Source organism: Pristis pectinata, chromosome 2, assembly GCF_009764475.1.
Source record: "Pristis pectinata isolate sPriPec2 chromosome 2, sPriPec2.1.pri, whole genome shotgun sequence".
Lineage (NCBI taxonomy): Eukaryota > Metazoa > Chordata > Chondrichthyes > Rhinopristiformes > Pristidae > Pristis > Pristis pectinata.
The window spans coordinates 139,067,724-139,086,247 of NC_067406.1; the positions used below are offsets into that span (position 1 = coordinate 139,067,724).

The 18,524-nt window shown below is 39.6% G+C and overlaps 1 protein-coding gene across 1 annotated transcript in view; it reads left to right on the forward strand.

Moving 5' to 3' along the window:
- Positions 1 to 18,524, forward strand: part of LOC127567321 (SWI/SNF-related matrix-associated actin-dependent regulator of chromatin subfamily A containing DEAD/H box 1-like) — a 68,719-nt gene that overhangs the window by 36,251 nt on the left and 13,944 nt on the right. The window contains 9 exon segments of the mRNA XM_052010067.1: positions 5,170 to 5,372; positions 8,498 to 8,588; positions 12,696 to 12,779; positions 12,781 to 12,796; positions 13,064 to 13,123; positions 14,405 to 14,480; positions 15,048 to 15,188; positions 15,431 to 15,513; positions 15,516 to 15,568. Coding sequence (XP_051866027.1) covers positions 5,170 to 5,372; positions 8,498 to 8,588; positions 12,696 to 12,779; positions 12,781 to 12,796; positions 13,064 to 13,123; positions 14,405 to 14,480; positions 15,048 to 15,188; positions 15,431 to 15,513; positions 15,516 to 15,568 — 807 coding nt within the window.

Here is an 18,524-nt window from a genome sequence, read left to right on the forward strand (position 1 = left end):
GCTTGCGAGGTCATTTCAGATATCAGTTGAGAGTCAACTACATTGATGAGCTCCATAAAGGTCAGAAGAGGGAGGGATGGAAGGTTTCCTTTCTTGAAGAATGTTGGTGAACTAGATAAAGAAACTAAATATAACGCTGATTTTTTTGTCAATGAACAAGGCTCAAATGAGTATTAACTATAAATATATTATTTTAAATTTACTTTTGGGATCGGGGAGTCAGCATTTATTATTTATCTCTAATTGCCTTCGAAGGTAGCAGTGAGCTGTTGTCTTAAACTGCTATAGTTCTTCTGGTAAAGGTATTTCCACTGTGCTATTGGTGAAGGCAGTTCCAGGGAATAGACCCAGAGACAATGAAAGACTGACAATATATTTCCAAGTCAGGATGGTATGTGACTTGGAGGGGAACCTGCAAGTTCCTATACATTTGCTATCCTTATCCTTGATGGTAGTGATTATGGATTTGGAAGGTGCTATTCACATAATGCATTTTATAGATGGTGTACACTACAGCTGCTGTGTGCCGGTCTTGGAGGGAATTACTATTTCGAGTGGTGGGTGGGGTGCCAACCAAGTGGGCTGCCTTGCCCTGACTAGTGTCAAGCATCTTGAGAGTTGTTGGCACTGCACTTATCCAAGGAAATGGAGAATATTCCATCAGATGTTATGTTTAAAGATTTTCAGCTCTTTAAAAAAAATATGTTCACCATCTTTGTAATGGAACCAAGATCAAATGAGTTTGAAACCCTAGCTATATTGCACTTCCTCCCATTATCCTGCTTGTGGGGGATTTAATTCCATCATCCATGATTCTCTCTTCATTTTTTCTGATAACTTAGCAAAAATCCTTGCAATTATCCTTGAAATTTTTGTCCTGCTATTTTCCCAGAGATAGGCGACAGGATCTTCAGTTGTCTATCGCGAATTCATGAAAGCCTTCCTCTCATCTTCGTCTTCCACTTACTAGCCTCAATGTTTAGTAGATCATCCTCTGCCACGTCAGATCTCCAGTGTGATGTCAAAACCAGAAATATCTTACCCTCCTTTCAGCATTTCAAAAGGACAGTCACCTTCCCACCACCACTATTCAAATCACAAGGAATGTTCTCGCCACATGCCCTAGAGGGCAGCACAGTGGCACAGCTCCTGTTAACTAATTTTCTTTGAATACTTATGTAGTTTGTATTTGGGATGGTATAATGGTTGGGGCCGAGCAAGTTTTCTCTTTACCTTTTTTCCTTGGACCAGATAGATACAGAAGTTACCAAAGGCAGCTGGTTGAGTCCTTGTGCGAAAGAAAAGTTGGATTGTAGCTCAAATTACAGCCAGTGAATTTTAAACTGGTTCACGCTTTCTTCAATTAGACGTGTGTTTTTAATTAAGTAATAAATTGTCAGTTTTAAGGATTTAATCAAATCTTTTTTTTAAAAAACATGACAGGAATGATATTTAGTATGATTTGCATTACTGCACTAATGCCCAGAGGCCTAGACTGTTGATTCAAAGACCTAACTTCACTGCAATTAATTTATTAAATCTGAATTTAACAGTTAATATCAGTTACGGAAACTGTTGCATTATTATTAAAAATCCATCTGGTTAAGTAATGTCCATTGTAGGAAATCTGCCTTCCTCACCCATTTGGCGTTTTTGTGGCTCTACTCTCACCCGTGTGCTTGGCTATTAATTGCCCTTGAACTAAGTAGGCAAATGGTGTGAACAAATTCAGCCTTGCCAACAACAACTACTTCTGAATAATAAGAGGAAGCGATCACAAGAATGATGGTGCTCATGATCTTGCTGGGTGATGAAACACCTCTGCTCCAAGATTCTTGTGCATTGATCTGTCAGCTCTATCCCTTAATCCATGCTGATTTTCTCCTTTTTGATTCTTAGCTATTAATTCCATTGCCATCATGGATGTCTTCAATGGGGTTCATAACCTTGGAGGCAACCTATCATCAGGCTGACTGCAGGTGTTTCAATATCACAATCTCATCTTCAAGTAGGTCCTTGTTCAGTCCATTGTGTTATCACCTTCAGTAAAAGTCTTATTGCTTCTGAAATTTTGAAGTCTTCAAAGTTGTCTTCAGTCACAGACTAATGGAATTTGGCCATAAATTATACCTGGCTTTTTTCAATATTGCCTGTCTCACTCACCTTCATGGCCATGCAGAATGCTTTCCCTGTGGCATTCTAAGAAACAAGGTTTTTAGAAGAGAAGAGCAGGCTGTGCTTCGTGTGAAGGAGAACTTTTCACATTTCCTCTTTAAGTATGGTCGCCTTACCGCCACTGAAACATTCCCTCATGTTGTGTGACAACTTATCCTCTGTTGCTGTAGGATTTCAATTTTCTGCATGATTGTCAGCTTAACATGCTTTCCCTTTGCACTACTGTGATCAACACTGAAACTTGGATGCTTCCCTCATGCCATAAAGCACAAGTAGAAATGCTTCAAATTCAAAATGGCAGTGCACGAAAATACTTAGTTAGACCCATGGTTCAGCAGGATTTTCAAACACATTATGTTGAATATTTTTGACATGCATATTCAAACTAGGGATCTTCAACTCTATATCTCCTGAATTGTTTTGGTGTTAACTTTTTTATTAAATCATTTGGGTTGGTTTATTTTGTTAAAGATGTCAGATAAATAAATGTAGCGGACCATGGCTAACCATAGTGTTTATGTGAAACAATTCATCTGATACTGCTTCGACACATAACACTGATTTGGCTAACCTTTTGCTAATTGCCATTTTGAACTGCTTTCAGAATGATCAAGTTTGTAGGGTATCAGTAAGAAGTAGAAGCTTCTTAAAACTTTTGGTTTAGTTTCTATTCATTGCCATATGAAATTGTATTCATCTTGCTGTACCTCTTGCTGACATCAAACAAGATCAGGAATAGCTATTAAATAACAATTCTACCCAAGAAATAAGCCTCAATCTGACATTAAAAGAAGCTCCCATATATTATGATGATGAACACTGTAGAAGCTAAGTTTATTTACATTTATATAGAGTACCTTATAGTAAATCCTGCTCAAAGCTCGTGTACCAATTGAGTTATGTTCTGTAGCATTAGCACATATAAGATATTCAATTGGTAATTCAACATGAAAGCTGCTAAAATAGTCAGGCCCAACTAAGTGTGTATGAACTAACAAACTAAGAGAGTAGGTATGAGTTGAAAATTTGTGGTTTCCTATACGTTAGAAAATCTAAAACTTTTCAAGAATTTGCAGAATTGTACAACCTTCTAGGAGAGGAGGTCATTCAATCTGTCATGCTTGTGCTTGCTCTCTGAGCTAATTGCAGGAGCTTGCAAATGTGCTCTTTTCTCTACATAAAGATACATTTTGATGTGTGTAAATCTGAGTTTCACTCTCCCTACTAAGACCTCAAAGTACCAGTGAATTAAGGCCAATTTGGGCATCTCTGTGGATCGTGCACTAAAGTGACGTATTGCATTTTTATACTCTGTACCAACCATTCCCTTTTGAAGGATGGGAAGTGCAGGATGTGCTATATTGTGGCACTCTTCCTGACACTTTGCTGTCACTATCACTTGAGGTTAGTGCCCTTTATTATCCAGAATCTGCCTTCTATATGTTAAATAGATTTGATTTGGGTCAATAATGAAGGCATGTGAAGATTCTCCACCTCAGCAGCAAGACAGAAAAATAGTATTCATTACTTAATAGCTTACCCCTCTTGTATAGCTTTCCTTGCATCGGAGCACATTAGGAATTTACATTATATGCATCATTGAATTTTTATGAGATTATCTCTCTTCATTGTGAACTAAGAAGGAAGATAGTCAACTAGGCATAGTTGCCTAGTCCGTGCTTTGTCACCACATTCTCATCAGTAGAACCTGTGTAAGGCTTGTTTTCCCAGTTCCTTTTTAGTCCATGCACATTACATATGTATTTTTGAAATTGTTTGTTTTGTATGATCAAATAATCTCAAATTGCACAACAGGGAAATCTTGAATGCAAATTTATCAGAAGCCATTGTGGTACTGAATTTGTTTGCACTTGTTTTCCTCTAAATAGGTTAAGCTTTTTGCAGTTTTGTCCTGTTTTGTGTTATGTATGTACGTGTTGACATACTGGCTGCTACTGGAGTTAAAAATATTTTGAGGAGCTATTGAAATATTGCCGTAGCTCAAAGAACTTTTTGTTCCTATGAAACCAGAATCTATTCAATTCAAAGTTTGGTTAGTCAGAAACTTAGGAGGAGGATACCCAAGTGAATGCTGGAGCACTGTGTTAAGGACTAGAGGTCAGTGCTTGGTTTCATCAGGAACATAACATGCACTGCAGCAACCACTACATGACAATGTACTCTGTTACACACACTTTTCCTGCATTTCTTTGACTCTCTATTAGACTGTGTTATACAATGCCTAGTCCGTGCTTTGTCACCACATTCTCATCGGTAGAACCTGTGTAAGGCTTGTTTTCCCAGTTCCTTTTTAGTCCATGCATGTTACATATGTTCCAACAGTAAGCAAGATGTTTTATGCTGCAAATGTCAACTGCTTAATTCATTACAGGATAAAGCAGCTCATGAGAATAATATGGTGTATTGTTCCATTTTTGAGGAAGTGAATTTCCAGATATTAAGGGAAACAAGAAACAACAAAGCTTGTACTACTTGCTGCAGCCTACCATTACATCTCTAATGTTTAGGTGACAGTTGTGTGTTTCTTGAAATGTGTATCACCACCTTTTAGGATAAATTTAATACAGCATAGGGCCTTGGTTTAATGTCTTAAAAGGCACCTAAAGCATGGTAGCACTTCATCAGTAAACCAGTGGAGTGTCAGCTAGATTTTATTCTTCTGCCTCAAGTAGGACTTAGACTCGCAATGTTCTGATGTGGAACATGGTGCATTATCACTGAGCCACATGTGATGTGGTACAGGTGGCTAGAAATGTGTAGATGTGACATCATTGCTTAGAGAAGGGGCTGACCTGATTTGGTGATGACAACAACTTGTAACAACCATATTCTGAAACCACATGGTTCTTAGCGACATGACAAAATCAGAGAAAATTTTCTTTCATGCTGAATATAAAGATAAAGGAAATATTTTCTAGTGCTTTAGCAGAATTATTAGCAGTATGTGGTGAACAACTTTGTTTTATCTTCCAGTTTAAAAAGTTTGACAGGCCTCATGGTTTGTCCGAAGACCTGATATGGAACTGCAAAACAGTAATCAAGGAGCGGGAAGTGGTTCTTTTACTTATGAACAGATGTGCAGAAATTTCTCAAAGGTTAGAAGAGCAAGTGACAGAAATAACAGAAGATGGAGGAAGTCACAGAACCATTGAACAGCCAGACATCCTTAGTAAAAGGTGAATAAGTTACTTGAAAAGTGCTATATGATGACTATGCAACATTTTAACAATGCAACCTACTTTGTTTTGAAATACACATTTATATCATCTGCAAAAAAGAATTTAAGAATTAAATGGATTTCATTAAGTTTATGTACTTATCAATCTGTCCATTTTTATTTTAAGAAGTCTTTTAACTCCTACATCAGTAGTTCTGGTGTTAATTGCTTTTAGCTGTAGATTTCTTGTGTGTTCATAATGTTGAAAAGTATTAGTACAAATATTGGACTATTTGAGATGCACCTTACCAATTTCAGATTAATTATCTGCAAGTCATTGATTTGTATTTTGGTGCTACTCATGAAATTTGTATTGGTAATGCTATCCCAATGTTTAAAAATAGAAAAATGTGGGTATAAATTTGGGATATAGAGGAGAATATTGCCTTTTAAAGTGTGTTAACAGTTATAGATATAAAGATCATAAAGAACTTAATGAATGAACAATGTTTTAGAGTAAGATGCACCATAAAATACTGAAATATTTTGGGGCATTCATTATTTTGTGAATGAAAACCTCCTAATTCTAATTTAATCTGATTGAGGGATTTGATAAAACTAGATTTGTCATTCACAGGAAAGCTGGAGGGAGTGGATAGAGTTCAGTGGTTTGTTTGAGTTTTGTATTTATACTAAATTTATATTGGATGTATTCTAGAATGACAGGTAGGAAATGCAAAAGAACAGTTAAAATTTGTGTGATTGAAGTGCAGCAAATGAAAGTATGAATTAATTTTTTATGTTTGGTATAGGAAATCAACATTTTTTTTACACAACATATGAATGTAAAGGAAAATAGATATTATATGCTTATGGTCTGCAACCATCAATGAAATTATCTAGTCGTTACATAAAGTACTGGAACAAAACTTTTAACCATTTGCCTTTAAGGTAAAATGTTCGGATCCAGTTAAGAGTGAAGTTGTAGCCTCAAAAGAATGTCACACGAGAGAACATGATGAAAGAATAACTAGGATGAAAACAAAATGAATGTCAAATAATTAGCAAAAATATTGAGAAAACCTAGCTGGCCCTATTACAGCCAGTAATAAAGTTTGTCCTCTGATTTCAAAAAATTTATGCTTAAACATAAACTCAGCATTTTTTCCTTTGTCCACCTGAAGTGCCACTCATGGAATCAAGTTTTAAGATGTTCCATACAGTACTGTTCTCTTAACCTGAAGAACAAAGTTGATACACTTTAAAATCAAAGTAAACCACTGCCGACAAAATAGTGCTGGACTTGATGCTCTTAAATCTGACATCAAAGTTTAAATATGCTTCGATAAAATGCACCTTATAAGTCTGAGGTATCAAACTTTCTTGCCCTCTTCTGTTGAGCTGTAATTCAAGATCGCCCTCTGGAGGATGCTTAGTTACCTTTACAGTGATTGTGCAGAATATTATGAATTGTCTATCAATAAATATTTTTGACAACTGAGCTATATTCCACACTTCTTTTAATTATGGTGATGTTTTGAGGCAGTAAAAAAAAGTATTGGTCTCTTATCTACCCATGCAAACTACTGTCACTTTCTTGCTGGGTATTAGGAAAATAGTCAATATTCCTGGTTCTAGAATCAATTTTATTCCTACCATTAACTAAAGCTTCATGATTTATCCCCTTTATTGATGTTCAGCTCAACAATTCCTTTATTCTCAGGTAGGAAATTTCCTTATTTTCTTTGGTCAGGGTTCCTTATGAAGTAGAAATACTTCCTTACTTCTGGATCCTTCATATCTGTGGAAACGAATTTTGCAACAGGTTTTTCCTCCCCTGAGCCCCATCTTTCAGCTAATTGCCCAATTGATGTTAATAAATAACACATTTTAGCCACATCCTTAGTAATATGGGCCTTTCATATGTTCAATATTACCATTCAATATTCTTTCTGTATAAAGTTGTTAGTTTGTGTCTTAATGTTGAATTGTATTTGGTATGTCTGTCAACAACTCTATCTCGCCATATCCCTTTGGTTGCTGTAACTGGGTTGCATTGTAGTTCACTGCACTTGATTTGCTGTAATCTGGAAAGTTAGATATTATCTCTTTTCAATCTTCTGCTCCCTATATCAACATTTTTTTTTCAATGTACTGCTAAAATATGGTTTCAAATTAAGAACTTGAAGCAGCCAGTTGAAAATTTAGTAACAGGATTAGATTACTTGGCTCCTTATTTCCTTTAGATCATGGCTGATCTTCATTTACAAACCACTTTTTCCCCTATTTTCCTTAACCCATTTGGAATTTTTAAAAATCTATCAACTTAGTGTTTAAAATCAATTGATGTTTGTTTGGGAGAGTTCCAAACTTTTATCAGTTTCAGCACGTGGAAGTTTTCCAACTTCCTGAAGTTCTACTCCATAGATCGTAGAACCCAACCACACTTAAAAGCAAATTCTGGGCCATGCATTGTCTTTAGCCTAACCAAGGTCTCCAGGAAACCTGCTGATACCATTCCCCCTCCCTAGCCACTAATCTTATTTTCTTTAAATCAGGATATCAGAATATGATGTGTACTCTGATTTTTTTATGTACAAATATTCTTGCATAAAACTCAAGGGTATGGCAGCAGAGTGGTTAGAGGTCTGCACTATTGATATGGAGACACTATTTTAAATCTCATCTTGCTGGCAACAGCAAAATTTAAGTTCAAGTAAATCTACGAATTCATTGTTAAAGGACCCTCTTCGTTAATATTCTTCATGAAAGGAACTCCATCATCCATACAGTGGTCTGCCCTACATACAATTCCAGATCCTCCACCCACCCACCTCCCATTGTGATTGATTGTCAACTGCCCAATGAAATGGTCACAAAGTTCATGGGCAGTTAGGGATTGTGACCTTGCCAGTGACATCCACATCTCATTGACGTGTAACTAAACAAAAGTGCCTGTTTACTAACAAGTCTCCCAGAGTAAGTTTTTCTTCTAACAAAAGGGGTGTTGCTTCAAAAAAAAAATTCAGTGAAAGAGCTACAGGAAGAAAGTCTAACACTCATATGAAGTGTATGACGTATGCAAAGGGTTTACTTTTGGATTGTTCATACCTTATATGCTAATTGCTGTGTTTTCTTCTGTAGTTTGGAGCTTAAACCATATCAATTAATCGGATTAAATTGGTTAGCTTTGCTGAACAAACACAGGGTGAATGGAATATTAGCAGATGAAATGGTAAGTACAAGAAAAATTTTTGTGGTATTTCCCATTACATTTGGTGACCCTTGCTTATTCATCCTCTGAGAAAGTACTCTTAATTCAATATTCTCTGAGCCTTTGTTTTTGCTCTTCCTCAACACGTGTTCTTGTTTCCCTTTATTTGAAGATTTGTAAACCTCCATTTTTTTTTTACATTAAGAGAGAAAATGGGAGGGTGCTGTCTACTTTTGTATCCGTGACTCAATACTAAGCCCCTTGTTACTGTTTTTATTTTTGGCACTAATGTCTTGTTCTGCACAGTCTTCACGGTCTGGTATAATTTATGCATAATTTATAGTCTGTGTGTTGCTGTCTGAATCTACATGCCTGTGATGTTGCTGCGAGCATGCTTTTCATTGTACCTATACCTCACTGTACTTGTGCATGTGATAATAAACTTGACAGCCTTGCTTCACCCTAGGTTATGTTCTGAGTTTACCAAAAATTGTATTTTTACCCCTCCTTAGCTGATGTACAAAGACTTCAAAAGAATTTTATTTCAGAGGATTAAAGGCAAAACATTTTCCTTTGATTCTTTTTCTCTCTATTACTGTGCTGTTTTAAATGCAAGCTGTATTGTTTTCAGACAGTTAGTAATAGCTTTACCCCGAGAATATTTTGCACATAGTAAATATTACTACGTTAGACACAAGTGACTTGCATTCATAGAACGTAACAGCACAGTACAGGCCCTTCAGCCCACAATGTTGTGCCGACATTTTGTCTGACCAGTTTGTTCCCATTTAATCAGTTTACGGGTGGGTCACTAATAACAACCAAACTTGAGCTGAATCTGATTCAAGGCTCCATTCCAATAGACTTATAGAACATAGCACACTACAGCACAGTACAGGCCCTTCAGCCCACAGTGTTGTGCCAACATTTTATCCTGCTCCAAGATCTATTTATCCCTCCCCTCCCATCACACATAGCTCCCTATTTCTCCATCATTCATGTCTCTTAAATGTCCCTAATGTATCTGCCCCCACGACCTCTGCTGGCAGTGCGTTCCACGCACCCACCACCTTTTAAAAAAAAAACCTTACCCCTGACATCCCCTTATACCTTCCTCCAATCACCCTTAGAATTATGTCCCCTCGTGTTAGCCATTGTCACCCTGGGAAAAAGTATCTGACTGTCCACTCAATCTATGCCTCTTATCATCTTGTACACCTCTACAAGTCATCTCTCCTCATCCTCCTCTCCAGAGAAAAGCCCTAGCTCACTCAATCTATTCTCATAAGACATGCTCTCCAATCCAGGCAACATCCTGGTAAATCTCCTCTCTAAAGCTTCCACATCCTTCCTATAATGAGGTAACCAGAACTGAACACAATATTTGGTCTAACCAGAGTTCTATAAAGCTGCAACATCACCTCGCGCTCTTGAACTCAATACCCAAACTAGTGAAGGCCAACACTCCATACGCTTTCTTAACAACCCTATCGACTGCGTGGCAACCTTGATGGGATCTATGGACCTGGACCCCAAGATCCTTCTGTTCCACCACACTGCTAAGAGTCCTGCCATTAACCATTGTATTCTGCCTTCGAATTCAATCTCCTGAAGTGTATCAGGAAATGTGAAGGTTGTTTAGAGAATACTTGCATGGGCTTCTGGATCGGTTTGTCCCATTGAGGCAGGGTAAGGATAGTAGAGTGTATCACTTCACACTTAGCCGGTTTGAACTCCATCTGCCTCTTGACAAGATGTTCAACATCTTTTGTCAACCATGGTTCCTTCACTCTACTATCCTTACCCTGCCTCAATGGGACAAACCGATCCAGAAGCCCATGCAAGTACTCCCTAAACAACCTTCACATTTCCTCTGTGCATTCCCCCAAGAATGTCTGTTCCCAAATTACACTCCCAAGTTCCTGCCTAATTGCATTATAATTCCCCCTCCCCAAATTAAATACTTTCCCATATCATCAGCTCCTATCCCTATCCAAGGCTATGGTAAAGCTCAAGGAATTATGGTCACTATCTCCAAAATGCTCTCCCACCGAGAGATCTGAAACTTGATCAGGCTCATTGCCTAGTACCAGGTCCAGTATGGCCTCTCCTCTAGTCAGCCTGTCTACATACTGTGTCAGGAATCCTTCCTGGACACACCTAACAAACTCTGTCCCATCTATCCCCTATACACTAAGGAGGTACCAACCAATATTAGAGAAGTTGAGCTCACCCATGATAACAACCCTGTTTTTTTGCACCTCTCAAAGATCTGCCTCCCAATCTGCTCCTCAGTGTCTCTTCTGTTATTGGGGTGTCTGTAGAATACTCCCAATAGAGTGATCGCTTCCTTCATGTTTCTGACTTCCACCCACACTGACTCAGCAGACGATCCCTCCAGGGCATCCTCTCTTTCTACAGCTGTGATATTGTCCCTGATCAGCAAAGCCACTCCCCCACCTCTTTTACCTCTGTCCCTGTCCCTTTTGAAACATCTAAACCCCAGAATATCCAGCAGCCACAGCCTGCCCTTGTGACAGCCAAGTCTCTGTAATGGCTACCATGTACTTACCATGCTCTAAGTTCATCACCCTTGTTCCTGATACTTCTCACATAAGTAGACACAAACTTTAGCCATCCAACGGACTGCAATTTTGCCTTTCAACTGCCTATCCTTCCTCAGTCTTTCTACACTCTGCATCTACTTGTACACTAAATAACCAACCACTGCCACTGCCATCCCACTGCCAAACTAGTTTAAACCCTCCCCAACAATTCTAGCAAACCTGCCCACGAGAATATTGGTCTCCCTCCAGTTCAGGTGTAACCCGTCCCTTTTGTCCATGTCGTACTTTCCCCAGAAGAGATCCCAATGATTAACAAATCTGAAACCCTAACCCCAGCACCAATTTGTCAGCCATGCATTCATCTGTCAAATCATCCTATTCTTACCCTCACAGGCAGCAATCCAGAGAGTACTACCTTTTGAGGTCCTGCTTTTCAGCTTCCTACCTAACCCCCTATATTCCCTCTTCAGGACCTCATCTCTTTTCCTACCTATGTCATTGGTACCAATATGTACCAAAACCTCTGGCTGTTCACCCTCCCCCCTTCAGAATGCTGTGGACCCAATCAGAGATGTCCCTGGCACTGGGGAGGCAACATACATCCGGGAGTCTCTTTCACATCCACAGAGTCTCCTTTCTTCACTCCTTCTGCACAACACGACCTGCCTCAAGTGCCAGAGACCTGGTCACTGTGGCATTCCTATGGTAGGCCATTTCCCACCCCCTCCCCCCCCCCCCCCCCCCAACCCCCGCAAACAGTATCCAAAGTGGTATACCTGTTATTGAAGGGAACAGCACAGGGGTACTCTGCACTACCTGCCTATTCTCAGTCCTTCTGACAGTCACCCAGCTACCTGCCTCCTACAGCTTCGGAGTTGACCTGCCTCCCCTGTAGTTCTTATCTATGTACTCTTCATTATCCGTAGGAGCCGAAGGTCATCCAGCTGCAGCTCCAGTTCCCTAACATGGTCTGTAAGGAGCTGCTGCTGGATGCACCTCGTGCAGATGTAGCTATAGGAGACTGGAGTCTCCAGAACTCCCCACATGCTCACAAGTATGAAACACGCCACTTGACCCTGAAGCCATTTTAACTACTCCACCCTGGCACTAAAGGGAAAAATCAGTGAAAGAAAGATGAAAGAAACTCACTGGAGACTTGCCTTAGTCCTCCGCCTCCTCTCGCCAAAGCCTCAAGTGCATCACTCTAACACTGGTCCACTCACAGAATGGTCACTCCACTTATACTACCTTTTTTATTTGCTGCTGTTGATTAGCCAATCAATTAGGTAACAGGTCGCAAATGTGCCTCTTTTAGACTTTTGAAAGGTGAAACTCACAAGCACACGCACAGAAACTCACCTCTTGCAAAGCTCCAACTTCCAACTCGGCAAGGTGAAACTCTCATGCACAGAGGCTCACCTCTTTTCCAAAGCTCCCTCCTCCAAATCTGGCTCCACTCCCGACTCTGGCAAGGTGAAACTCACAGATTGTCTGACAACCCAACATTTTTGTGAAATGAGTAGTTGCTTCATGTTCAATAACGTACTGTCTTACCTCTACAGGCTTGGGGAAAACTGTGCAAGCCATATCATTCCTTGCCTATCTGTACCAAGAAGGAGATAAAGGACCACATCTTATCATTGTACCCCGCCTCTACCTTAGGTAACATTAAAACTCACAATACCAATTTAAAATGGCCTCTTAATAAATAAAATGTTAATTTCTGCCTTTTTTTAGGGCTGTGCACTAGTTCTGGATATTTTCCCAATGATTCATTCCTGATGTTACTGAGACATTGACAAATGTTATGACCAACTTAAAGAATTGACTTTTAAATAAGTCATCTGCTTGTAACAACTAGAGCCAGTAGGAATGATTAATTGTATGTTAAATAAACATAACTGAACATTTTACTTAATTTTTCTTCAGATAATTGGATCCGAGAGCTTAAGCAATGGTGCCCTGATCTAAAGGTTCTTCTGTATTATGGTAAGGTTTGTATGCCTTTTAAAAGTTTGAACTGATATGCTGTGATTTGGACATCTATAATCTTTCAGTATGTATTTCTGAATTATAGTCTTATGGTTCATTCAGGGAGTTTCCATTTAGATTAAGATAAATTTGATGCTGCAAATTTGATATAATATTGCCTTACAGTTTTAAGATTTAAAGTTTAGCTGCTTCATTTTGTTTTTCATACAAGTGAGACATTAATAGCTGCATGATTTCACGATCTATACTTCCTTTAGTATGCTTCAATGCAATCTCCTCTAGCTAAGTAAACCTTCGGTTAGGCTGCATTTGGAGTATTGTGTTCATTTCTGGTCACTCTATTACAGGAAACGTGGAGGTTTTGGACAGAGTGCAGAGGAGGGTCACCATTAGAGAGTATTGGGTCCAAAGAGAAGTTGGACAGGACTTAGACTTTCACTGGAGTATCAGAGGCTTGAGTGGAGACCTGATAGAAATTTATGAAATTATGAGAGGCATAAGTAGGGGAGCTAATCAGTCTCTTTCCCAGGATAGAAATGTCAAATACTAGAGGACATAGTGTTAAGTTGAGAGGGAGAAAGTTTAAGGGAGATAAGCAGGACAAGTTTTTACACAGAGTGTTAGGTGCCTGGAAGTGCTGACAGATGGTGGTGGAAGCTGATACAATTGTGGTGTTTAAGAGGCATTGAGGCAGACACATGGATCATGTGCAGGCAGATGGGATGTTTCATTTGGTATCATGGTCAGCGTAGACATCGTGGGTTGAAGGGCCTGTTCCTCTTCTGTGGGAGACGGCCCACTCTGCCTAGTCTCTCATCCCAGGACAGCCTTCACCCTAACCCCTACTTTCTCTCTCTTGCATCCCTCCCCCCACCCCACCCCCCCCAAAAAAAACCCCAAATGCCCCCAAATCAACCTGCCCATCCCAGGAATCAATTTGGTGAATCTCCATTGTGTTCCCTTACAGATGGCTTTACTTCTGTGAATCTGAACTAATTAAGATGTCATGCAACAATAATGTATCATTGATGTTGATTGATGTGTATATTGGCCAGGCTACTAGGAGCTACTTTCCTACTCTTTAAAGTGAGGACGTGGGATCTTTTACTTCCACTCACAACGACAATTAGAGCTTTAGATTAATGTCTTATCTGCCCAATGGACTTCTATTGTAGTTCTTATAACTTAGAAGGAAGTACAGCAGTAATTCCTGATTTAGCCTTTTAATATCCTTTTCATAAAACGTATTAATATAGATTTGATGTTTTTGGTGTTTAGGATCTTTAGAAGACCGGAGGGTTCTCAGATCTGATATTCTTCACAAATCTGTGGACTTCAATGTAATAGTAACTACGTAAGTTATGCGAATCTTATTGCACACCTGTGATAGAACTGCAAATGTTGCATAAGGAGATGACCACCTACGTCTTTATGTGCTCGTTGCAACTTGTCTGTGTAGATGTAGAACGAACACCTAATCTGCTGGAAAAATTAAGCAAAGTTTGCAAGAAGAAAAGTTTTGCTGCTATACTGCTTCTACGTCACTAGAGACAGTACAGTCCATAATACCTGTTTGTATGGTGGCATAGCCATTAAATGAGTGCTCCCTGTAGTAAAATATGAGGTCCTATCTGAATTAGATACTGAGGATTTGTGCTAATTAAAATTATCCAATTTTGATATAATTTCTGTCTCTATTTCTCAAATATCTAAAATATTACCTGACTACAGAAAATCTAATGGATTTGCATTCATGTGTGATATTGTAACTTCATTTTGTCACTGCTGTGCTGATTGTTAGCAGTGCATGGGGAAAAACAAAGGCACTAAAGAACCATCCTTTCTATGCAGCAGACTGACTAAATTGGTTTGCGTCACTTTGTACGTTAACTGTTGGTATATTTATTGATTCAATCAACAGGTATACCTGTGCAATCAGTAATGCAGATGATCGTGGCCTTTTTCGACGTTTGAGGCTCCATTACGCCGTTTTTGATGAAGGACACATGCTGAAGAATATGAGTTCTATTCGCTATCAGCATATCATGACATTAATTAAGTTGTAAATCACTGAAATGCCTTTTTAGTGCACCATTTGCTTTGCAGTCCACTGTAATTCCAAACCTGCATTGTTTATCACTGAATTTTAGTTGGTGACAGTTTTGTATTCCTTGCAACTACTGAAAGCAATTTTGTTCCACTTCTCTTCCTTTTGTTAATATTTGTTCCAGGGACTGAATAAAAACACTCTTGGGTGAGGATGTTGATCTGCATGAGTATGAAATTCTGTTTGTATTTTAATAGGCTGAACATCGCTTGCTACTGACATGGGACTCCACTGCAGAATAATCTTCTCGAATTGATGTCTCTCTTGAACTTTGTCATGCCAACATGTTCAGCAGTAGTACCAGTGAGATCCGCAGGATGTTTTCATCTAAAACCGTAAGCTTGAGATGGTTTAAAGAACAATTTGAGGAACTAGATCAATGGTCCCACGATAACAAGACCAGAATTTGAGTCAACCTTGATTTATATTTAGACTAATAAAGAAAACGTACATCTGTTGCAGAATCTATGCAGTTGCTTTGCAAAGTAAAAAAAATGTATGTGTAGTTGCTACAGGATATAAATTTCAGTAGACTTTGCTATTTGAAGTGGACAAAATTATCATTTCCCAGCAGTTGTTGAATGTGCTGCTGTCAGGTAAAGAATTCTGACGAAGGGTCTTTGACCTGAAACCTTAGCTCTGTTCTCTTCTCATTTGCACGGCCTGACCTGCTGAGTATTTCCAGCATTTTCTGTTTTTATTCTGTACTGTTAAACTCTGACCTTTAAGACTTCAAATGAATTGCTCCTGTGCATGGAAAGTTGTTTTAAAAATGACTCGGTGCTCAGTATGTAAGCCTACAGTGTAAAATGAACATTCTCCTGGTTCTGTCTGGAGCCTATTTTTCTCAAACTGCTTCTGAAATAAGTTCTACACATCTAACTCGCCTCATGGCCAGAGGATCATGTGGCAATTCAAAGGAATGCTGCAAAGACAAGCTGAAGGCATTTCTCGAGAAAACTGTCATAACAGGCTGAAAGGGCAGGCTACCAAAACTTCGCTCGAGCAGGAGCCACTTTCACTGAGATGTGGCTTCCTCTCTATACTGAAAAGAGCATGCATAGGAAGGGAAAGAAATCATCCAACTGGCAGTTCTCTGGCATGGAAATGTCTGTAATTTCTGCAGGAAGATTTTTAGGCCAAGGTTAGGATTACTGAGTCATCTTGGTTCCATCAGCGAATTGTGGTAGAGATCATCCTTCAAACAAAGGGTCAGCCACAGCTGCTGAAATTGTTACCCCTTTTGTGATACTATTGTATGTATGGATGACATAGTTTTCCAATAAACTGTTTATGATCTCAGTATTCTGTTGAATAAACGAATCTATATTTCCAGATTGGAGAAAGTCTGGAATCTCCCAGACTAAAGAAGTTCATATAGATTCAGTTTGAATTCAAGCACAAGACCTTTTGATCTTTCCTGCTGTTGCATATTTAATACTCCAGAACTCTGATACTTTGACAATGGTAGAAGATGGCCATGTTAAAGAACAAATTGGTGTGTAAACCTTCTAGAGGGACAAACCGGAAGAAGAATTCCATCTTCACGGATTTAGATACTCCCAGCAAGAATGAACTAGTCCGGCATCTCAGTGACTCGCTGTGTGGAATTAGCGAATGGTTTATGATTGATCGGCTCACTCTAACATGGCACCAACATGCTATGGTCATCGGTGCATATGCCCCAATCGTTGAAGCTTGGGATGAAACCAAGGAGGACTTCTACTCTGACCTTAAAATTCCTGGTCCACACCAGCTCTTGTGAATGGTGCTTATCTGATGCTATGTGCCTGTGACGCTGCTGCAAGTAAGTTTTTCATTGCACCTGTACATGCATGTACTTGTGCATATGATAATAAACTCAACTTTGACCCCAAAGAGAAGCAGACTGATCCTCCTGAGCAACTTCAGTGCCAAGGTGGAAAGAGAGTCCACCCTCGAGCAAGGTGTGATTGGCAAGAAAGGTGAGGGAAGACAAACAGAGTCATCGTCTTGACAAGATGCTTGCCGTAACGAATGCCCTGTGATGAATGTGTCACGGCAACACCACCAGTCCAAGTACTGAAAGGTGCTGGACAATATCGTCATCTGAACAAGGAACTGCAAAGGTGGCCACATCACCTGAACTGATGCCTGCAAGACTGACCACTGCCTAATCCATTCTGTTATCTCCATTAACCTGGTCCCAAAAACATCAGCATTAACTGGAGCCTTCTGCAGGAAAATCAATGCCGATGCTCTCAAGGACATGTAGCTGTTAAGCAGTGCCTCTCGAGCACTGTGTCAACTCCCAGCTAACAGGAGCTGCAAAAGATCTACAGCTTATGGGCTGCCTTGAAGTCTTCCTAACAAGTAGAACCAAGACAATTTGAAAATAACCAAGAGATCAATGAGTTAATTAACTTCAAGTGTAAGGTGTTACTGGATTAAAACCATCTTTCTTCAAGGGAAAAGAAACTGCTTTACAGGCACCTGAAGGGAGAAACCCAAGCCCTGAAGAACAGATGGTGGATGGAGAGAGCAGAGGAGGCTCAGCAGCTTACTGGATGTTTCATGGGCTGTAAAAGCCATCTGCAGACCCAACACAAGGTCCTAACCCACAAAGGGCCAGGGATTGGAGTAACCTAATCAAAGATGGATAGATAGTCAGTGCATCCTGGAAGGAACATCCTCAACTGCAACTCTGCCCTTGCTGTGAGCGTACTTGTCTATCCAGGTCAGCCATGTCAGCACTCCTGACCAACAGGAAGTCACAAAGGCCGTAACCCCAACTCAAAGGTAACAAGGCTTTGGGAGCAGACAGCATTCCTGCTAAAGTCCTAAAACATGTTATGAAGAGCCACAGTTACTCATTTACAACCTCATCACCGAAGTATGCAAAAAGGAAGATATTCTAGTATTGACGGCCTAGCTACATTCACAGTGGCAGTCCACATAACTTCTGTGCCCAAAACCAGATCAGGCAATCTATTTCAAGCTCTGTCACTGAAGAGATTGCCAGGCAGACTGAGAGAAAGATTCAAAGATGTTCTCAGAGCCTCTTTGAAGAAGTAGAAAACAGAGTATAGGAGCCAAAGGAAGAATTTGACCCTTTGCATTCTCCCCATATCCCTTAATCTCTTTAGCATTAAGAAACAGTAAAGCAGTAAATCCAGAATCTTTGGGACTTTGGTGCCAGACTTTCAGGACTGTTGAATATTATTCCTATTAATACCCAGCACACTTTGAATTCACTTTTTTTAAGATGTTGCACAGTAGCGCAACTTTCTAGTGAACCCATGGATCCATGAC